General features: G+C 34.1%; 2 protein-coding genes across 2 annotated transcripts; one reads left to right on the top strand and one right to left on the bottom strand.

Moving 5' to 3' along the window:
• Positions 1–4,556: 4,556 nt before the first annotated feature.
• On the top strand, positions 4,557–5,003 carry LOC125492033 (uncharacterized). The gene has a single exon (XM_048634127.1). The coding sequence runs from the start codon at positions 4,557–4,559 to the stop codon at positions 5,001–5,003; it is 447 nt and encodes a 148-aa protein (XP_048490084.1).
• Positions 5,004–6,456: 1,453 nt separating this feature from the next.
• On the bottom strand, positions 6,457–13,117 carry LOC104899663 (protein STRUBBELIG-RECEPTOR FAMILY 7). Its single transcript, XM_010686893.4, has 16 exons — positions 12,835–13,117; positions 11,720–11,852; positions 11,540–11,611; positions 11,385–11,450; positions 11,183–11,254; positions 11,022–11,093; positions 10,641–10,712; positions 10,434–10,499; positions 10,289–10,351; positions 9,902–10,194; positions 8,660–8,961; positions 8,109–8,377; positions 7,849–7,981; positions 7,465–7,589; positions 7,223–7,379; positions 6,457–6,834 (listed from the first exon to the last, which is right to left on the bottom strand). Exons 1-16 carry the CDS (start codon positions 12,917–12,919, stop codon positions 6,691–6,693), a joined length of 2,124 nt encoding a protein of 707 aa, XP_010685195.1. The 5' UTR covers positions 12,920–13,117; the 3' UTR covers positions 6,457–6,690.
• Between the last annotated feature and the right edge of the window lie 6,046 nt (positions 13,118–19,163).

Raw genomic sequence — 19,163 nt, 5'->3', positions numbered from 1 at the left:
CTAGGGCCTCCAATGCAGCCATCGAGTCCAGCTTGAGGAACCTGTCGATGTAAAAGTTGACGCCCTTGTCATCCAGCTTCTTGAATTTTATCAGGTATGCCAGCTTCGCAGTTTCAATGATTTTTGCCTCAGCTTGAACATCTAAAACCCTCTCCTCAGCATCTCTGACAACTGTGTTCAGGCGTGCATTTTCTTTCTCCGCCTCAGCTATCTTCTCATCTTTTTCCTGCCTCTCTTTCTCCATTAATTTTTGCTCAGCAGCTAACTTGCTCTCAGCATCCAGCCGGGACTGTTTCTCCCTCTCTAGCTTAGCTTGGTGGCTCAAATTGTCCTTTTGCAGACGAGCCACCTTATCCTGAAGGGTAGCAACAGTCCGCAAGCTGTCCCTGGCAGCTATGCAGCTCTGGGAAAGCTGGCGAAGCAATGAAAATCATAAGTATAACCAGCAGTAACCATATTCTTAATTGAAAGTAGGTCAAAAGACGTTACTAACCTGTAGGGATAGCTGAACAGCATGGTTCAGGATGACCTCAGGGTCCTGTCCCTTTAACCTCTTTTGTGCAGCTGGGAATACGAGCTTGTCAGCTGCAGGCCAGATCCCACCTTCTAGACCTTCTTCAGCTAGAAAGTCAGCAGGAAAGCTACAAGGACTTCATCTCTAGGAGAGTCAGTCGTGATGTCAATGGTGGTTGGGATGGTGGATGAGCGTAGGTGCTTGCGAGGAGCCCTCTCAACCTGAGTTTGCCCAGAAGAGGCGGCTGATCTCTTCCTATTCTTCAGCCTATCCATAGCATCTTCATCAGACAAATTGCTAGACCTTGCTGGAGCTGCATGGATAAGGAAAACCTAGTTGGCCTAATATCCAAGAATTATAAGCAAAGTAAAACCTTCACAAAAACCGAAATTACCTGTTGACATTGAGTTGGTGCGAGAAGAAGCCTTAGAATCCAGAGGTAAAACTTCAGCAGGAGCTGTGAAGGTGCGTTCCTCAACAGGGAAATTAAGCAATTCCGGTAGCCTCTCAGCCTGTTCAGGAATCTGGGAGATAATGGGGCAAGACCTGCAAGGGAAACAAGGTAAGAACCTAGTTAATTCATTTTTAGGAACAAAGCACAAATTGAACAGTTAGGTACCTTTAGTAGACCAACCCCAACTAGAGGGCCCCCAGCTTCGCCCAGCGAATCTTTCACTACAAAGAAATACCTAGTCTTCCAAATGGAATCTGATGCAATTGTACCTTCTATTAATGGGGGGAAGGGAGCCTTAGCCCTAAAAGTGATAAAACCCTTGCCCGATTTTCTAACGCTATAGGCAGTCAAAGTTCATTTAGAGAGAAGGTTTGCCATGTCTTAGTTAGGGTTCTAAGTTAGGCAGGTTTTCCAAAAAGCTGGCATCAGCTGGCCAGGAGAAGGTGAAACTTCCATGAAAGATCTAGTGAGGGGGGAAAATGCATAATTGTATCCTAGGTAAAAAGGGTGCTCGTAGTAGCAAATGTAATCTTCAGGGCAGGTTTCGGGCCTGCATGTGGGAGTAGGGAGGATAATCTGAGGCTTTCAGGGAAACCCCCCAGAACTTTGAGCACCTCAATATCTCTCTCAGTAACAGACGAAGCGACGTCATCTATAGCTCTACCCATTAGAAAAGAAGAAAAGATCTACAGAGTTTTGAGGAAGAAAGAAAGAGAAAGAAGCTTTACCTGAGAAGAAGATGAATTCGCTAGAGAGTAAAGTGAAGCTCCAGAAAAGAGGAAGAGTTCTTTAAATACTGGTAGCTCAACGGTAGTTTGGGCTAACGGATAAATATTTAATGATGCGTAAAAAAAATTATCTTTTAGCTGTTGATAAGTAATCAATTATCTGATAATTTTTCTCTTCCCAAGAAAATTATCTTTTCAGCGGTTAAAGGAGTTTATCTTCTAAGTAAAGTTTTTATCTTCAAACGTTTTAATTCCTCAGGAAAAGAGATAAAATTTTGAGAAATATAAGTTTGTTTAAATCTTAAGTCCTTTTGCTAACAGTTTGTTTTGATTGGTAACTTGCGATTTTAACTCAGCTACGCCTAGGTTGGCATCACAAGTTAGGGGCAATTGTTATGTCCTAAAAATTTCCTAAGCTGAACCTGCAGGTTATGCATCTGTCCCAGCTAGAGATTATCAGGTAGCAGCTACAGCAAGCAGAGACGAAGGGAGCTGAATAAATTCAGTTGAAAGAACATTGGATACTGATCAAGACCAAGTCAAAATAAGTGACGTTAAGCCAAAGAAATAGGAGAAGTGGTTAGCCAGCAGAAGAGAGATCTCCCTTGATTCTAGGAGTTGTGGCACCTTCTAGGAAGTTAGTTATGCAACGTTCAAATAAGGAATAACGTTATACAAATGTATTAGTATAAATAGAAGGGAAAACACTCTGTAAAACATAAGTCTTTACATTGCTCTTACTTATATTCTTTCTCTCTTCTACATTTACAATATTCTTAAGTGTATTTAGTACAAGCTCTAAGCTGCTAGCTGCTAGCTATAAGTTGTAATCTTCTCATATAGTGGATTGGTGGACTCAATTCCACCCGCGGTTTTTACCCTCTTCCTGGGGTTTTCCGCGTCACCATTTCTTGGTGTCTTTGTCTCTTCTCTGCATCTTCTTTTAATTTCATAGCTAGCATATTTTGTTCGTAGTTGTATCTCCATTAGCTGTAGATCCTCAGCTGAGTTCTGCCTGATCAGAATTTGGCATAAACATTAATCAATATGGGACTTCACATGTGTTGTGAGCTATACATCATAGCTTTCACACGACTTTGTGTTACTTATTTACCCCCACAAGAAAACATCACAATGCAGTCAATGCTTTTAGTTATATACTCAACAACTACGACTATATATATATATATTCACATAGAAGTTTGTTCTTTATATAATGGCTTGTTTTTTTATAAAAAAGGAAAATTTTCATTAAATGAAGGTAAAACGGCGTCGACAATACATATTATAGAAAAACAAGCTATAATCAGACAAATATCAAATCAAATTCGTATTCGAAAAAACTACCATGAACCATATCGAGCAATACAGTGCATCCCATTGTATTTGCTTAATCAAGCCGCTATTGATGGGTAGGTCTATTAATTTGACTTCGATGTGAGAAAAGAATAAAATTAAACTCCAAACTCCCATGAAAGAAGAAAAAGAACCTATAAATTGGGTTCTATAATGGCTAGTTTGATGAATTAAGGCCTGTTTGTTATCGTATTCTGTTTTCAGTATCAAGTTTTTAAAACTAAAAACAGAAAACCAACAAAGTGGTTTTCACTTTTTTAGTTGTCAATTTTCAAAAATCATCATGTTTTAATAAGTTTGACTAATTTTTTTATCCATTATAAGATATATATCATATGATTAATTTGTAAGATATTAAGACATATGTTAGTTTTTCGTCTACAATTAATTAGATTAAACAGATTTTACTTCAAAAGTACAACAAATTAATAAAGCTTCTCGAAGGATGTATTAAACGATGATGCAAAAGAGGCTTTGTAAAGTTTTATTTATCAATGATTTCGGTTTTGCCGCAACAGCATTGTATATAATCCAACTTGATATGTACTCCCTCCTTCCTCGAGTAATTATCTTGTTAGGTTTGTGCATACATATTAGGAATAACTAGTTATTAGGTTTCGGGCTATGCCTCGGGTAAGAAAAAGTTTCATTTATTAATATAATACTTTATAATAATAACATTAATATAACTTAGTCTAGTGGTTAAAACTTTAGTATATATACTTGAGGTTTTGGGATCAAACCCTATACTCCCTCCGTTTCCTAAAGATCTTCCCACTTACTGTTCCTACAGATACCAAGGAAAATCAAGTTGTGTGGGGCATGGTGTGAGTAAAGTAGGAGAGAGAAAGGGGTTAACATAAATAAACAATCGGTTAAATCAGGTGCTGCTCTGCTTCAAGGTTATGGACTAGATCCGCCCAACCAGGTTAGTTTTGCTTGGATTTGGGGGTTGTCCATCCCTCCCAAGATTAAATTCTTTTTGTGGAAAATTTGTCAGAATGGTCTCCCTACCAAAAAGAGGTTAGAAATGAGTCATGTTTTCCTTCCTTTAGAGTGTGTTTTTTGCAACTTTCCCTCTGAAGATGACCATCACTTATTTCTTGAATGTCCTTTTATGCATGATGTTTTAGAAGTAGCTAATGGCAATGGGGTTTTTTCCCCCCTTCCTACTTATAATAATGATCTCTCTTTTACTGAGTACTCTATTAATCTTAAGTCTTGTTTGACTCTTAAGAACCTCAATTTCTATGCTGTTGTGTGGTGGTTTATTTGGTATGCTAGAAATTGTATCACATTTCGACAGGAAAGTTTTTCGCCAGCCAAATTAGGGGGTATGATTAAAGCTTATATGCATAATCTAGATTGTTCTTATTCTAGTTTTTATAATTTGGGTTATAGTCAACAAGTAGTAAAGAAGCTAAAAAGCCTAGGCCTAATATTATTTGGTCCCCCCCTTCTCATGATTTTGTTAAACTTAATTTTGATGGTTCTAAGTTGCAGAATGGTAGCACAGCTTATGGTTTTTATTAGAGATACTATGGGGAATCTTTTGCTTAGTGGTGCTAAAGCTATTGCTGATAATAATTCTATTTTAGTTGCTGAGGCCTGGGGTCTTAGAGAAGGTGTTCGTGGAGCTCTCTTTTTAGGGGCTAGTAATATTACTATTGAGGGGGATAATCTCTCGGTTATCCAAGCTATCAAAAGAATTTGGAAAATTCTCTGGTCTATTAATGCTCTTATTAATGATACAATGGAAGATTTGAAAAAATTTGATAATTATAATGTTCAGCATGTTTTTAGAGAGGCTAATTTTGCAGCTGATTGGATGGCTCATCATGGCCATTCCATTAATAATCTCTGTTATTGGTTTGAATCTCCTAATATTGCTTTTTCCAATATCATCCGTAAGGATGCTTTAGGGTGGCCTGTTAATTGGGATCCTCCCTAGTTTTTTCTTTCTGGCTAAAAAAAATAAAAAAAATAAAAAATAAAAAATAAAAAGAGCTTAAAGTAGGAGAGAGAAAGGGAGTAAAATTGAATTAATAATGTAATAGTGGACCATATGATAGTGACATGAGAGGGTAAATAGGGAAATTTGTTTTGCCAAATAAGGAATAAAGAAAAAGTGGGAAAATCTTTTGGAAACACCCTTAAACGGAAAGTGGGAAGATCTTTAGGAAACGGAGGGAGTACTATGCAATTTCTTAATATTTTTATTGTACATGGATTACATGAACTAAAACTTTTATTTTTTTTTGGTTAGAAAAAATAGTGGTTGTAATAATAGTAAGAATAATAATTATTTTTTTTAACTAAGATAGAGTTTTTTTTTTTTTTTTGAGGGGAACTAAGATAGAGTTATTGAAAGATTCACATAACACATTAAATATATATATAAAGAAAGTGTGAGATGAATTGAGTTAGTTTTTAGATAAGATAACTAGACATTTATATTGATGATGGGGCCTGGGGGAGTATTAGTTAGTATTAGCTTGTATTATTGTATTGTATAACTTCAAACTGATAAATAATTTATTCAAAAAAAATAAGTTAAGTGATCAAAATTTGATTAGTCCATCTACCAAGACCATATCTTTTTCTCTATATGTGAAGGGGACAAGACCAATTCTTTTTGTGTGGAGAGGACAAGATCATTTCCTTATTTAAGCCCAAAATAACAGATCAAAGTATAAAAGATTAGGACGAAAATCTAATATAATATCGGATCTTACAAAATTGTGTAACTCTAAGAATGAATGCGAGAGATGATAATTATTATTGTGAAATATGTTAAATCTTGATTATATTGTCTATAATACTCCCTCTGATTTATTTGTTCTACCTATTTGAAATTTATTTGAAAGACAAAAAAAATCAAACTAGAAAAACATTTTAAAACGAATGGAGTACTTAATGAAATTTACTTTCTGTTTATACGTGACATATGCTTTCTAGAATGGGGCGCACTTTGCCTAAATTGACGTTTATGCTTGTCAAAAATGGCATGATGACCTCAACTACTCTAGCAAGCTTAGCCAAACAGCCTATATAATTCATTGATATTTACTAATCAGGTCACATTTGGATAATTCTCAATTTGTTATATTGTTTGTTAGGTAGGGTCAACGGGTCAAGTCAATCTACGTTCGTGTTAAAATCGGGTCAAGTAATTTAGGTACAATTTAAACATGGGTCAAGGAATGTCGATTGGTTATCGGGTCGAGTCAACTTTTCCAAGTCTAGTTTTGTTCAACTCCCAAAAGACATTCCCTCCTAGAGGTATGATCCATATTTTATTACTCTTCGTTGCAAGTTCAAAGATATATTTGTACACAAAATTTGACAAGTTTTACTCTTGATATGATTGACACCATGTCCATGAGAAAGATGAACCACATGAATTAACGACCATAAATACCGTATATTAAACCTTTCTCACCTTCAATACATTATATCATACAATAAGGTGACATGATAAATGGGCAAAAAAAATGAGAGCATCCGCACTCTGAAACTTTGCGAAGCGAAGGCAGAAGAAACTAGATTGTGGAGGAGAAAAAATTATGAGGGTGAAGAAAGAGGATATAAATAACTTTACTGGTCAGGCAAAAGGAACAAAAATATTATACAGCCATTTAATTCACACTGTCATTTGCGTCCATACTTTCCGATTGTCGAGCAGCATTACCGACAGTTCGCTTGCTCATGTTCGCTCGTTGAACCAATCGAACCAAAGCTTGTACCACCTCTGACATTGGTGGTCGGAACTCAGGCTCAGGCTGTTCAAAAATCCAACTTTTAGTATGTTTCTAAGATGCGGAGCCTATGTTATAATTCTATAATTCAAAAGGCAAGCGAAAATAGCCCAAGTACGTTGCACAGAGAATACTCTTTTGATATCTCCAATGCACAAGACCAATACATGTGCTTAACAGTATGACAGATTGGCGAACAGCTTGGTAGCTAGCAAACAAGAAAAAGGGATAACATTTAGGTAATTCCAATCGCACAGGCCCCAGCACGTTTCCTCTCTCTTGTTTGCTAACAAAAGATCGCTCTCTAGCCATACTCCATCAGTTGTTAAGGTAAGTGTCGCAAAGAGAAAAGACATGCATAGAATTCTTCGCCCATTTAATAAACTACAGACAAATAAGCAGGAAGCAATACCTGAACGCAAAGAGCGATAACATCAGCAAAGCGTGACAAAGATTTCACAGGGTAGAGGCCTTCTAAAGCGGGATCCACCATTTTAGTTAAAGCATCGATGTCATGAAGCTGAGGTGTTGCCCACCTAACCAATGACTGTTCAGCCCTCGGGAATGAGCTGAATACAAAGCAAACTTATTTCAGTAAAGATATATCATCAAATTCCAACCGGGTCCTCATTATGTATTAATGAGCAACGTTACCTATCAAATGGTTTTCGTCCGGAAAGAAGCTCTAACATGACCACCCCAAAACTGTAGACATCACTCTTCAAAGTATACTGACCAGAATCAGCAACTTCCGGCGCACAAGCATTATGGTTGATTGCCTGCATAAACAACCAAAAGACAATACAAAGAAAGTACAAATTGTTGGAAATATTTCAAAGAACAATCACAAAAGGGTTGAAGGAGATTAGTTACAAAGAAACAAAATAAATTTTGATCATGTATTCAAAAAAACCTACACCACATGGTCCGAAAAATTAGGTATTAAAGTTTATTGGTCAAAAATGAATGCAGGACATGCCTCACTTAAGCAAACAACTTTGTATGTACTTTACCAGATTGAAAAATATGAAACTTTACCTGATTTCCATTTGGATGGAGGCTTGCCAGTCCACAGTCCGAAAGATGAGGATTAAGCTCTGTATCAAGTAATATATTCTCTGACTTAAAGTTTTGATGAACAACAGAAGGGGAGCAAACTTCGTGTAGGTACCTAGGGAAGGTAGAGGTACTAGTGTCAATATGCAAATCCCTCATGAATATTATAAAAATACACATACACATCAAGTATAGATAAACAATCCTGGTCAATAAAACATTATATCACTACATTGACTTACTCAAGAGCACGTGCACTCCCCAAAGCAATTTTAACACGGGTATTCCATGTCAATGGTTTACTATATTCGTCATCTAGATGTAAAAATTCATGTAGTGAGCCATTCTTATGGAACTCATAAATTAGCAAGTGCTGTCCATGTTCCGAACAATAGCCAACAAGCTCAGTCACATTTGGATGATGTAATTTGGAAATGCTGGCAACAATCTCAGTGAAATCTCCTGGATGGTTGGCTAGGAGAGATGAGTCTATCTTTTTCACAGCAAGAACCTGTCAGAACAAGAAATTAGGCGGAAACTTTATTTATAAAAGCTTCTAGCTAAACACACAATGATAATGATGTTGAAGGTTTCCGAAAGTGTCACAAAGATAATGAGAATGCAGAATTAATGTCAGGAGATCAGGGCCAAAACATGCGTGCGATAAATCTTAATTGAAATAGCAATGCACAGACCAGAACATGAACCAGGTTCTTCCCAAGCAGCAAAACGCAAATTTGAGGCACAAATAAATATTTTCAAATTAAAGAAAAACATATAAGGCCCCGTTTACCTTCCCATCATCAAATTGTGCACGGTATACACGACCAATAGACCCCTCCCCAATAAGATTCTCAACACTGAAACTGCCGGTGGCCATTTGCAAATCTGCTATAGAATATGATTTCACATTGTTGGGCACTGGTGTAGGAATTTTGGTGACAACAGGCTTCTTTGAGTAGTCTTCGTCATCAAATGATTTGTTGCGATCCAATGGAGGTGGTTTAAGAGTAACTATGGGAGCTGTGTCAAGCGTCAGCGTGTTGATTGAGGATGAAGAGTGAACTGACTTTAACTCCGCGTACTCAGGCTTACCTAGTAAAGTTTAGCATTCAGAACAACTTAGAAGAGAGTTGGAAGATCAAGAGACACAAGGTGAGTTCGTGCAGTAAACAACTAAGCATAAAACAGTTACGAATTAATTAATAAGTGATCAAAAAATAGCATGTTTTGATCTTATAGCAAATGCACTGATTTCTCTCAGTGATCAGCGTCAGCTTTGGGATACTTTTTACAGCATAACAATTTACAAATACCTTCTTAGATGACTTTCATCCCACCTACAATCCCCGCCAGTCTGTGACAATAAAGCCTACGTGTCCTATACTGACTCTTGGGGTTCAGTTATTAATCTTGAATTAAGTTTTAAGCTCTATGTGCTTAATCTAGATTCTTAAGACGATTCCAAGTTATTCTAGGATTACAAGTTTGAGCTAGGTGAAACTTTGACGATATTTATGATGCATGATCTAATTTAACTTTGATTAGAATTGAACTAGGATACATCAGTTCACAAAGAAAGGCACAAATAGACACTAACTTTTATTCTATGATTTTATATAGTGCAGAATTCTTCCTGTCTGGCTACACTTACATAAGAACATCTGTTTTATTTTTTTAAGAGTAAATAGGAATCAATAATTTGCAGTCAAATTTTGTTAAAAGAAGACAAATGTGCCCTATTTTTTAAAACTGCAAGAATAACTAAAAAAAATTACCACTTACTGTAGCCTAGGGCTCAGTTACAAAGCATGACAATAATAGAACAGAACCATCAGCTCTGACATAACAAGTTCCTAATTATGTTTGCCGATATGTGCCTCTGGAGAAGATCTCAGGTATGGTTTATATTCCAATTATCAGAAATTTATACAGAGATAGTTCACCTAATGTCATAAATTTTGAGCAAAATACAGCATTTATCTGCACCTAAAGCAAGATCCATTAAAACAATACCACAAAAATTGTGAGTTACCTTGCACATCATCTGAAGCAGGGGCAACAAAAGGCTTATTAATGTCAACCTTCTCCAAGTCAGGGGATGGCCTCCGTATTCTTCTCTTAAATAAGAAAAATCCCACTACTGCTACAACCAGAAGAATAGCCATAATGATTCCAACTATAGCACCAGCACTTAAACCAGATTTCCCATTCCCTGAGCTAGAACTATCTGATGACTTTTCATGATTCCCAGACTTATGATGATTGTTTTGTGATCCAGGTGGAGCTGGGGGTGCAGGCCCTGAGTTCCATGAGTTACCGCCCTTCCTGTGCAGAACAAAAATGCGATATAAAGAGGAACTTAAAATTTTCCACATAGAAAGAACAGCTAACACAAAGATGAGAGTCCGCCAATTCTTACTGCAGGTTAATGTTTTGTAACTGCTTTGGAATCCATCCACTAAACTGGTTGTTGGCAACATTCCTATAAAAGAGAAATATACCATCAAATAACCAATAGACACAATTTTACCTCTAAATTTTATTCATCGACAAGTTCTACTTACAAATTCTGGAGAGGTAGAGTTCCTAGTACATCAATTGTGCCTGTGAACTGGTTATTTTGCAAGTACCTGCAAAAAATTATTGAAATTGTAGAAATTTAAATAACATAGATACTCCTAACGAGAAAATGCATAGCACAGTGAAAGGAGAAAAACTATTAAGGAACAGTTATAAGGAAAGGCAGAAAGCAGTATAGAGAAAGCACTAACAAGGTGTTTAAACTGGTCAAAGAACTCATTGTTTGTGGAAGTTCGCCTGTGAGAGCATTGCTTGAGAGATCCCTGAAAATTAGAATGTCAGTTAGCCATCATCTAATGAGATAAGCAGCATGCGAAAAAGTTCTCCAATAGACACATCAGCAAAAATATATAAACTTTTTAAGTTCAATATCTATCTAGGATATTCAGAAGAATGAAAAGGCCAACTGAAACTAAATCGAATTAAGAAGCTAATGAAACATGCAAGTTAAAGGAGTCAATAGACAAGACTGAAGTACAAATTTGAGATATAAAGATTTGCTCTCAACAACTAATGCTTATAGATAGTAACAAACATTTACAAATAACAAGAGAATGTGGAGGACAACTCACATTGTGGAGAGCGAAGGAAGCTGTGAATAATCTACAGTCAGTTGTCCATTAAATTGATTGTGGCTGAGGTCTCTGTTGTCATGCAACGAAAAGAGCTTTAGTCCGGTCTGACATAGAATATTAAATCAAGTAGAACTATCAATCAAAAGCAAGCAACTTACAGATGCTCCAGAGGTTTCATAAGAGAAATTGAATAGGGTATCTGTCCATTGAAGCTACAATTAGCAAGATTTCTGCATATAGAAACAATAGCATTAGAAAAACACCGGCCTTCCAGAGAACAAAAAGAAAAGCAGAATTTTGCTTTGCTACTAAAATTAGACTAGAAAATAGAACGGTAATGGCATAAGAAAAAGAGCATACAATCGCTGCAAATTAGGAGGAAGGTTATAAGTTAATGAGCCTCCAAAATTGTTATGGCTCAAGTCACTGCAAAAATTAGCACAGAAGTGTCAGACAATGAAAATAAGACACGGGAAGTTAATAAAACCAAACTGCAAATTAGATATCAGTATTACAAATCAGTCAAGGATGTCAGACTCTGAAGCTGGTAACCTAGAGACCCAGTAAGTCCAAGGTTCGGTAATTTTCTGCACATAAGATTGGATATTAGCGAGAGTTAGAGTGCAACAGTTTTTCTAGATGGTAAATCACCACACCACACCAACACAAAAACAACACAGAAGATGGAGGCTTACATTTGTGTCACCCTTGAGCCTGAGCAAGTAACACCCTTCCATGACTGACCACAAGGATCACCGCCACTAGCGGTCCATCCAGTGAGTTGTGCAGGATTATTCATGCTGGTGAACATGCCATTGAGAGCAGAGGCTGTAATGTGAAAAAAGAACTGGTGTCACAACAATGTCACAGTTACTTAGTATTCTTAACAACTTCTCCGATATCTTTGTCCACCATTTTGATGTTCTTACACAGGAAAATGATGTCAGAGAATGTCCTCATAATAAAAATTCAACTAACTATATTTCTCAAATATAAGGCCATTGAGGTTGACCTAATATTCATTTTAACTATGAACATCTTCCTTCATACAAACGCGGAAATAATCAAAATATAGTGGAACCACCGATAAAAGTACCAGAAGAAATATGTCTAAACAACTCCATTCATGACAAGTTGACAACACCCTCAATGTACTGGAATACTACAGTAGGCAAATTGGCAAAATGGATCTAGATTAAACTTATTCAGCTACATCTCAAAAAGACCCCTTTGGAGCTGTCATATCATCATCATGATCACCAACCAGAAAACACACATTGACCATTAGTTTTGTAACCCAAAGACAGAACAATTCTTTGATTGTCAAAAAAACCAATTTCATTGTAAGATAGCTTCCCAGCTTGGATGAACAAGGACACCAGATCAGTACATTCATTTATATCAATAGTATCTTCAATCAGCAAATGATCATAAACCCCAAACCATATACTATATAAAAATGAACAAAAATTACAGGAGAGAATCCCAGAAAACCCCAATGCAAAAATCAAGTCAACATTTACATGACACCTTGATTTAAATAAGCAAACCCAGAAAAAATTATCATCAGCCAACATAACCCACATCTTTGATCACAACCAAACTAATAAAGAACCATTCTTTATGATAAAACACCACAAAAAAAAAGTTGGGAATGCATGAAATTCAATGTCAGCTAAGATAATCAAACTAAAACCCACAAATCAATGGAATCTAAAAACAAAAACAACAACTACCCAGAATTACAAATTTAAACATAAAGTTCAAAAAAAAAAAAAACTTCAAAAAAAAAAGATGCTAAATTGCTAACCATCTGCTTGATCTGTATCACCATTAATGGAGCTTGGACTTAACACCAAAATGCTGATTATTAGGAGCCTCCAAAGCTCCATCATCTCTTTGTGTTTTCACCTGTTTCTCTCTCCTCTTTCTCTCTACTGTTTCTCTCTCTAATTATCTCTCTCTTTCTCTCTTTCTCTCTCTACCTCACCCTTCAAGTGAAGACTAAACAACAGACAGTGATGGCCTGCTCTAATTTTTATTTTTTGACAAAAAAGATTAATTCTTTTTTCTTGGTTTTGTTTCCATGATTAATATAGAATATAATTTGTTTGTTCCTTGTAATTTCTGACCGACGGATGAAATTGTACAGAAAAGAACAGTGTCTATACTATACATACATATTGGGGTATGTAAAATTGGTAAATGTAATTGTATGGTATTCGCATTCGCCCGTGTTATTGTAAAGCTGGCATGCACGATGGACCAGAAGAATCCCAAGCCACAGAAAGAATCCAAAAAAAAATTCAATTTTTTTGTTGCTTTTTATGGATTTTTCTCACAAAAAACTAAAGAAGTTTTTACTGATTTCAATTTTTGTTTACTCTGTTTTAGGAGGTGAGTTTGTTTGTTTCCCTCCTAGGAATCGAAAGAGATAACCTAGTTTTAATTTTAATTTGTTTTCTACTCCATCCTTTCTTTTAAATTATACTAGCCTTTTTATGTACGATATGCGTGCGAAGCGAAGTTGAAAAATAAGTGGTAAACTGGTAACTGTTATATTTGTTATATGGGTTTTTTTCTTTTTTTTGTAAACTGATAGAGTGGTAGGTGTTGTAGTTTTTTTTTTTTTTGTAGTTAGGGGAATAATGGTAAAAAAAGATGGACACTAAAACATACAAGATTTTCATATATATAGAGATTATATTGACTTTTAATAATATTTAATAATTTCATATTTGACCCTCTTGTATTATAGGTTCTTGTTACATTTGTCTACACGTGTATTTTCAAGATCACATTTTTTCTGATTTTTTTTCTTATGCATAATTAGATATATTACATGTTAAATTGTGTGTTGACATAACTGTGAGTACTTTGCGCGCAAATTTGTTGATGCACTCGAGACCACAGTGTGAACTGTGATCTTGGATTGAAACGCACGGATGAACAAACAAAACGCACTGACTTTAAATAATTATCAAAAAAAAAAAAATGGCATAAATCATTGAAATTGTGCAGAAATTGCGGCTAACTCCACCATTATCTCTATAATTAGTTTTTTAAAAAATAAATAAATATTACAATATTATCTTTTAGTTTTTATTTTTGGTAATATTATTTTCTATTATTTTGATTAAACTCGCATGATTTAACTTTCAAAAAAAAGTTTAAACAAGAAACTGATTTAATAAGAAAAATAACGTATGTTTTGTGAAAAAAAAAATTAAAAAAATTAATCTCTATAAATCAAATAATATAAACTGATTTTTTTTAAAAAATAATAAAATCCTATTATACAAGAAGTCAAACATATAAACTTTAGTATGTTCCTTATAAATTACTATCATATTATATTTCCATTGTCATATGTTCTTTTTTACATGTTCTTTGATTTTGAATTACATGTTCTTTTACATTTGGAGATAGTACATGTTCTTTGATTTTGAATTACATGTTCTTTTTACCTAAAAATATGTTCTTTCAATTTAAATTATATGTTCTTTTAACCTGAAAAGTATGTTCTTTCAATTTAAATTATATAGTATGTTCTTTTTAACTGAAAAGTATGTTCTTTCAATCTAATTATATGTTCTTTTTACCTAAAAAGTATGTTCTTTAAATTATATGAAATTTTTTTTTGGAGAATGAGTTAATCCAGTAGTACTTCGTAAATTTAGTGTGAATAATAAGTCAAACTAAAATAGAATATATCAATGTTGGCAAAAATGAAAACTAATAAATAATGGTAGTTTTTTTTTTGTTAAAAGAAAAATAAAGTTTACAGGATCATTCCACAAATCTTGCGTGGTTAGTTATCAGTGCAAATTAACCATTTTCTTTTTCTTTTTTTTATTTTTCTTTCTCCTTTTCCTATAAATTCCACGCCATCTAGCGCAATTTTTGGGAAATTTTTATCATTTTGTTTTTTTTAAAAAAATATTTCCTTTTCTGTTCTTTTTTTTAATTTATTTCTCTTCTTTCAAATTGCGTTTCATATTTAAGATAATGCGTTTTAGAGCAGGACCACATAGAGGAAGGTGGTCTCTAGTCCACCATCCACGCTTTGTACTTTGCGTACAACTAAAAAAAAAACAGAGGAAATATAAGAATTTTGTTTCTCAATGTGGGTAAATTCTTGTACTTATGCAACAAAAAAAAAGGTGGCATATATATGAACCAATGAAATGAAATGAAATAGAGAGTAGTATATTCTGAGTTTTGACCTCCCTCAATCTAGGTACATTAGTTATTTCCCATGTAATATTGCTACATTTTCTCCTCATTCAAAGTAAATCTCATACACTAGAATAATTAGCTAGAAAGAATGTCACTATAAAAGTATAATATAGGGAATATCAAAGGGAAGAATGCTTCATATTATTTCAAAATCATAGATATAATATATAGGTATTCAAATTTCCTATAATAAACACTAAATCAAATGTATTATTTTCTAGATTTGATTTATGCTCTCATTTGTAACAAAGATATCGTTGCTGATGTGACTTTCATACTTCTTGTGTTGTGTTTTTTTAATCTATAGGTTTTACACTTTTGCACTATTTGTATAGTATTTCACTTTGACCAATGTTTCTTTAAATTTAAGGATGAGGAGCTAGCTCGTGTGGTAGAGCACTCCCCTCTGATCTCTGAGGTCAGGGGTTCAATCCTTACCCCCAGCATTATACTGGAGTATTTCCTTAGCATGCTTTGCATGCATTACCAGCCAATGTGCTGGTAGTTCCTACAAGGCTAGTAGCCTGGTAGGGGTTAGCCCTTGGGTTGACTTAATTTCCCAATCAAAAATAAAATAAAATATTTCTTTAAATTTATCTCAATATATTTGTTCATAGTATCAACCTTAATAATTTCACTAACTGCTAAAAGACATTAATAGTCAATATTATGCATTGTCAAATGTAAAAGTTATATTGCGTGGATAATTAAGAATAAGGTATATAATTCATTCTCATATTTAGTTTAATCATCATCTTTTTTGTCATGATTTTCATTCATACATTTTATGTCTTTAATTTATGTACACATTGTGACAAATCAAGCAAGATTCATAAAATGTGCTCTAATTAAATGAAAAACTTGACAAAATTTTCTAATTATGAACATAAAATTTCTAATTTATGTCTTATGATTAAATGAAAAACTTGTCAAAATCATCTAATTTTGAACATGAAATTTCCTAATTATGAACAAATCAAGCAAGATCCATATGATCTTCATTCCCTTGTGTACATCTTTTTTCAACGCAAAGTCGACAAGAATTAGGGTCTTTTTTTTTAAGACTAGACCCTTGTCGATTAAGGGAATTACAATAAGAAAATTTGCCATCTACGAGAGGATGAATATTTTGATCGATGACAAGAACGTGTTCCAAGAGAAGTAATGTTAGTCTTTACACAATTAACTTCTCTATGAATATGCAAGGAGGTGAAATAGTGTGATCAGAGAAATGCCTTTTAATCGTCTGTGAGTAGGTGATTTCTCCATGGACATTGAAATGTATCCGATAAGATATATGAAATAGTAAGATTATTCTACTCAATAAAGATGAAGTACATGGCTAAAAACAATTATATATGAGAGTCGTGGCTTGCACTGTAAGAGAAGAATCGTTTTCAAAATTATAGGCGTGAACAATTAAGCAATAGATCGCAAAAATGTCTTTTTATGCTGATAATTTACAAAATCTCTAATTCAAGACATTATTAATCTCCCCTCCTATCATATTAGCAACTAATCTACTAATTGATAATAAATCATTAATTGAAACATTATTGATTTTGCCTCTTCAAATTACTTTTTTTTTTTTTTGAATAGTAAAATTAATTCATTAATAAAAAGTCATACGACATCTACATAAGCAATCGAATCAAACAAATACATAAGTTGAATCAAACAAAAATTTCCTTCATAAAAACTACGATCGTCAAGCAAATCTTGCAATGTGGAACATCTCCCGCTTATATCGCTGGAAAATACAGCCTTGTTGGAGAGACAATCTAACGATCCCTTGTAGTCGTGAGGATGATTTCCGTCGGATTCATCTGACCGTATTCGAAAAATTGATAACCTTTGTGATTCCGCATAATTCTTCACTAACAAAATAATTTCACGGCAATCCATTAGATCTAGTATCCCGGATTGTAACCTGTAGAAATTCTCCCTCTAAAAGAGGAGAAAAACCCTGTCTTTCGAAGGAGGTCGAAAAACCTTGTCTTTCGAAGGAGATCGAAAAACCTTTTCTTACGGAGATCGAAAACCCTGTCTTTCGAGGGAGAAATCGTTATTGGAAACCTAAAAATAAATAAAAAAAGCAAAGGTGGGGGCTTTCCAACGGTAAAAACCGATGGAAGCCCCTTTAAAAATCAACAATGGAGGCTAGGGTTTTTGAAAGTAGAGAGGAGAAGGGGGAGAGAGAAAAAAAGGGTGGTTAATGTTGATGAAGGCACCGGATTGCCTCTTCAAATTACTTTGCTTTAGGGGGTTCCTTTCTAATAGATTTTGTCTACAACATTGAAATCCTAGGTTATAAATCGATTATTGGATAAAACCTCATCTTATCTATTGCAAATAATTATTAGGAGTATATTAATTAAAAGGCAAAATTACAAAAAGGGTGAGTTGGAGTTAAGGATAGGGACACAAGGTAGATGGCAAGATCACGGGAAACACTCCATAGTAGTGTTTGAGTGTAGTTGAAGGTTAAAAATACATTAATTAGTTAAAAACTTAATTAATTGAAGTTGGAGTTGCCTTTTCAGATCTAAATCCTCTGATGTCTTAAATTCTGTCACTAAACAATGATATTACTGTCATTCTCAGATCATCATAACTATTGCTAAGAACTTTCTTAAATTAAATTACTAATTATTATTTAATGAATACTCCTACTGCAAAAAGGAAATTAACAAGTGGTATTAATATAGTAATAAATTGAAATAACTAAAAAAAAAAAAAACAGTGGCAAAGCCTTTTGTAGGCAAATCTAGGTGGTTTATTGGGAGACAAGTTGGGATACTTTCCTTGTTCAATAATAACCATCTTTTACTTCGCTTAAGCTCTTTTTTTATTTTTTGGCTAAATTCTTTTGGGTATGTTGCCTTTAAAGATTTTATATGGGTAGGTAGAGATCATCAGTAATCTTTCTTTATATTACAGTCTTGTTTACTTTTGCAAGAAAGCAAAGTCACAGAATATAAGTTTGCTAATAATTAATCCATATATATATAGCAGCAAATGTAGATTGTGGTACACTTTCTCATTTGTTGGATTCTAAAACTTGTTATAAGATTTTGTTTTCTCTTCTTGTTAAACAAGTTGCTAGGATTCTCACTGAGTCACTGGGTGTATTGTTTTAGAAAAACAAGAATGGCAATGTCTAGTTAATATCCTATTACTATATAAAGCATAAACGAAATATGCATCACTCAAAGATAAAGATGATTGCCTGTTTCATAATTGATATGAATGGTTCATTAGTGTATTTTGTTTATCGAAACTAAAAATATCACTATAATATTGCTAATAAATCATAGTGATATTTTAATGTTATCATATTATTGAATTTGTGTCAATGTATATGTTTATAGGCAGAAGCGAAGGTTGGTAATGTTCAAAACAATATAAAGAGCTCAACTTGAAGTTTGTTTTGACTAGGAAAATGAGTGGAAATGCCTAATTATAGTAATTCATATGAACATTATTTTTGTTCGTAACTTTAATTTGCAGTAAATGAAGTTGTAATTGCTTCATTCTTTTAGTTATTCTATATGGATTTTTCAAGTTTACCGATGTATATTAATATTTTTAATTATATTAGTAAAATTATAACACGAAGCCTGCTGTCGGGAGCATCGCTCATTAGCCTGGTCAAAAGAACTTAAAACTCTTATTACCAAGCTCAAAAGAGAGAGAGGGTCTTGTGATTTAATTTGGAAGGTTGAACTTATCAATCAGTAGATTGAAAATTCATTTCAAAATAAATTTTACATATATAACTAAACTTATTTGAAGAAGAATACCAAGGAAAAATTCCAAAAGAAATAAAACTATCACATTCTTGCCAATTGTTTTACATTATTAATGGTCGAGAATGGTGATCCTAAAGGAAATATAGTA

The sequence above is a fragment of the Beta vulgaris genome, chromosome 7 (genome assembly GCF_026745355.1).
Source record: "Beta vulgaris subsp. vulgaris cultivar EL10 chromosome 7, EL10.2, whole genome shotgun sequence".
Taxonomy (NCBI): Eukaryota; Viridiplantae; Streptophyta; class Magnoliopsida; order Caryophyllales; family Amaranthaceae; genus Beta; species Beta vulgaris.
This window is presented reverse-complemented; position numbering and strand designations above follow the sequence as displayed.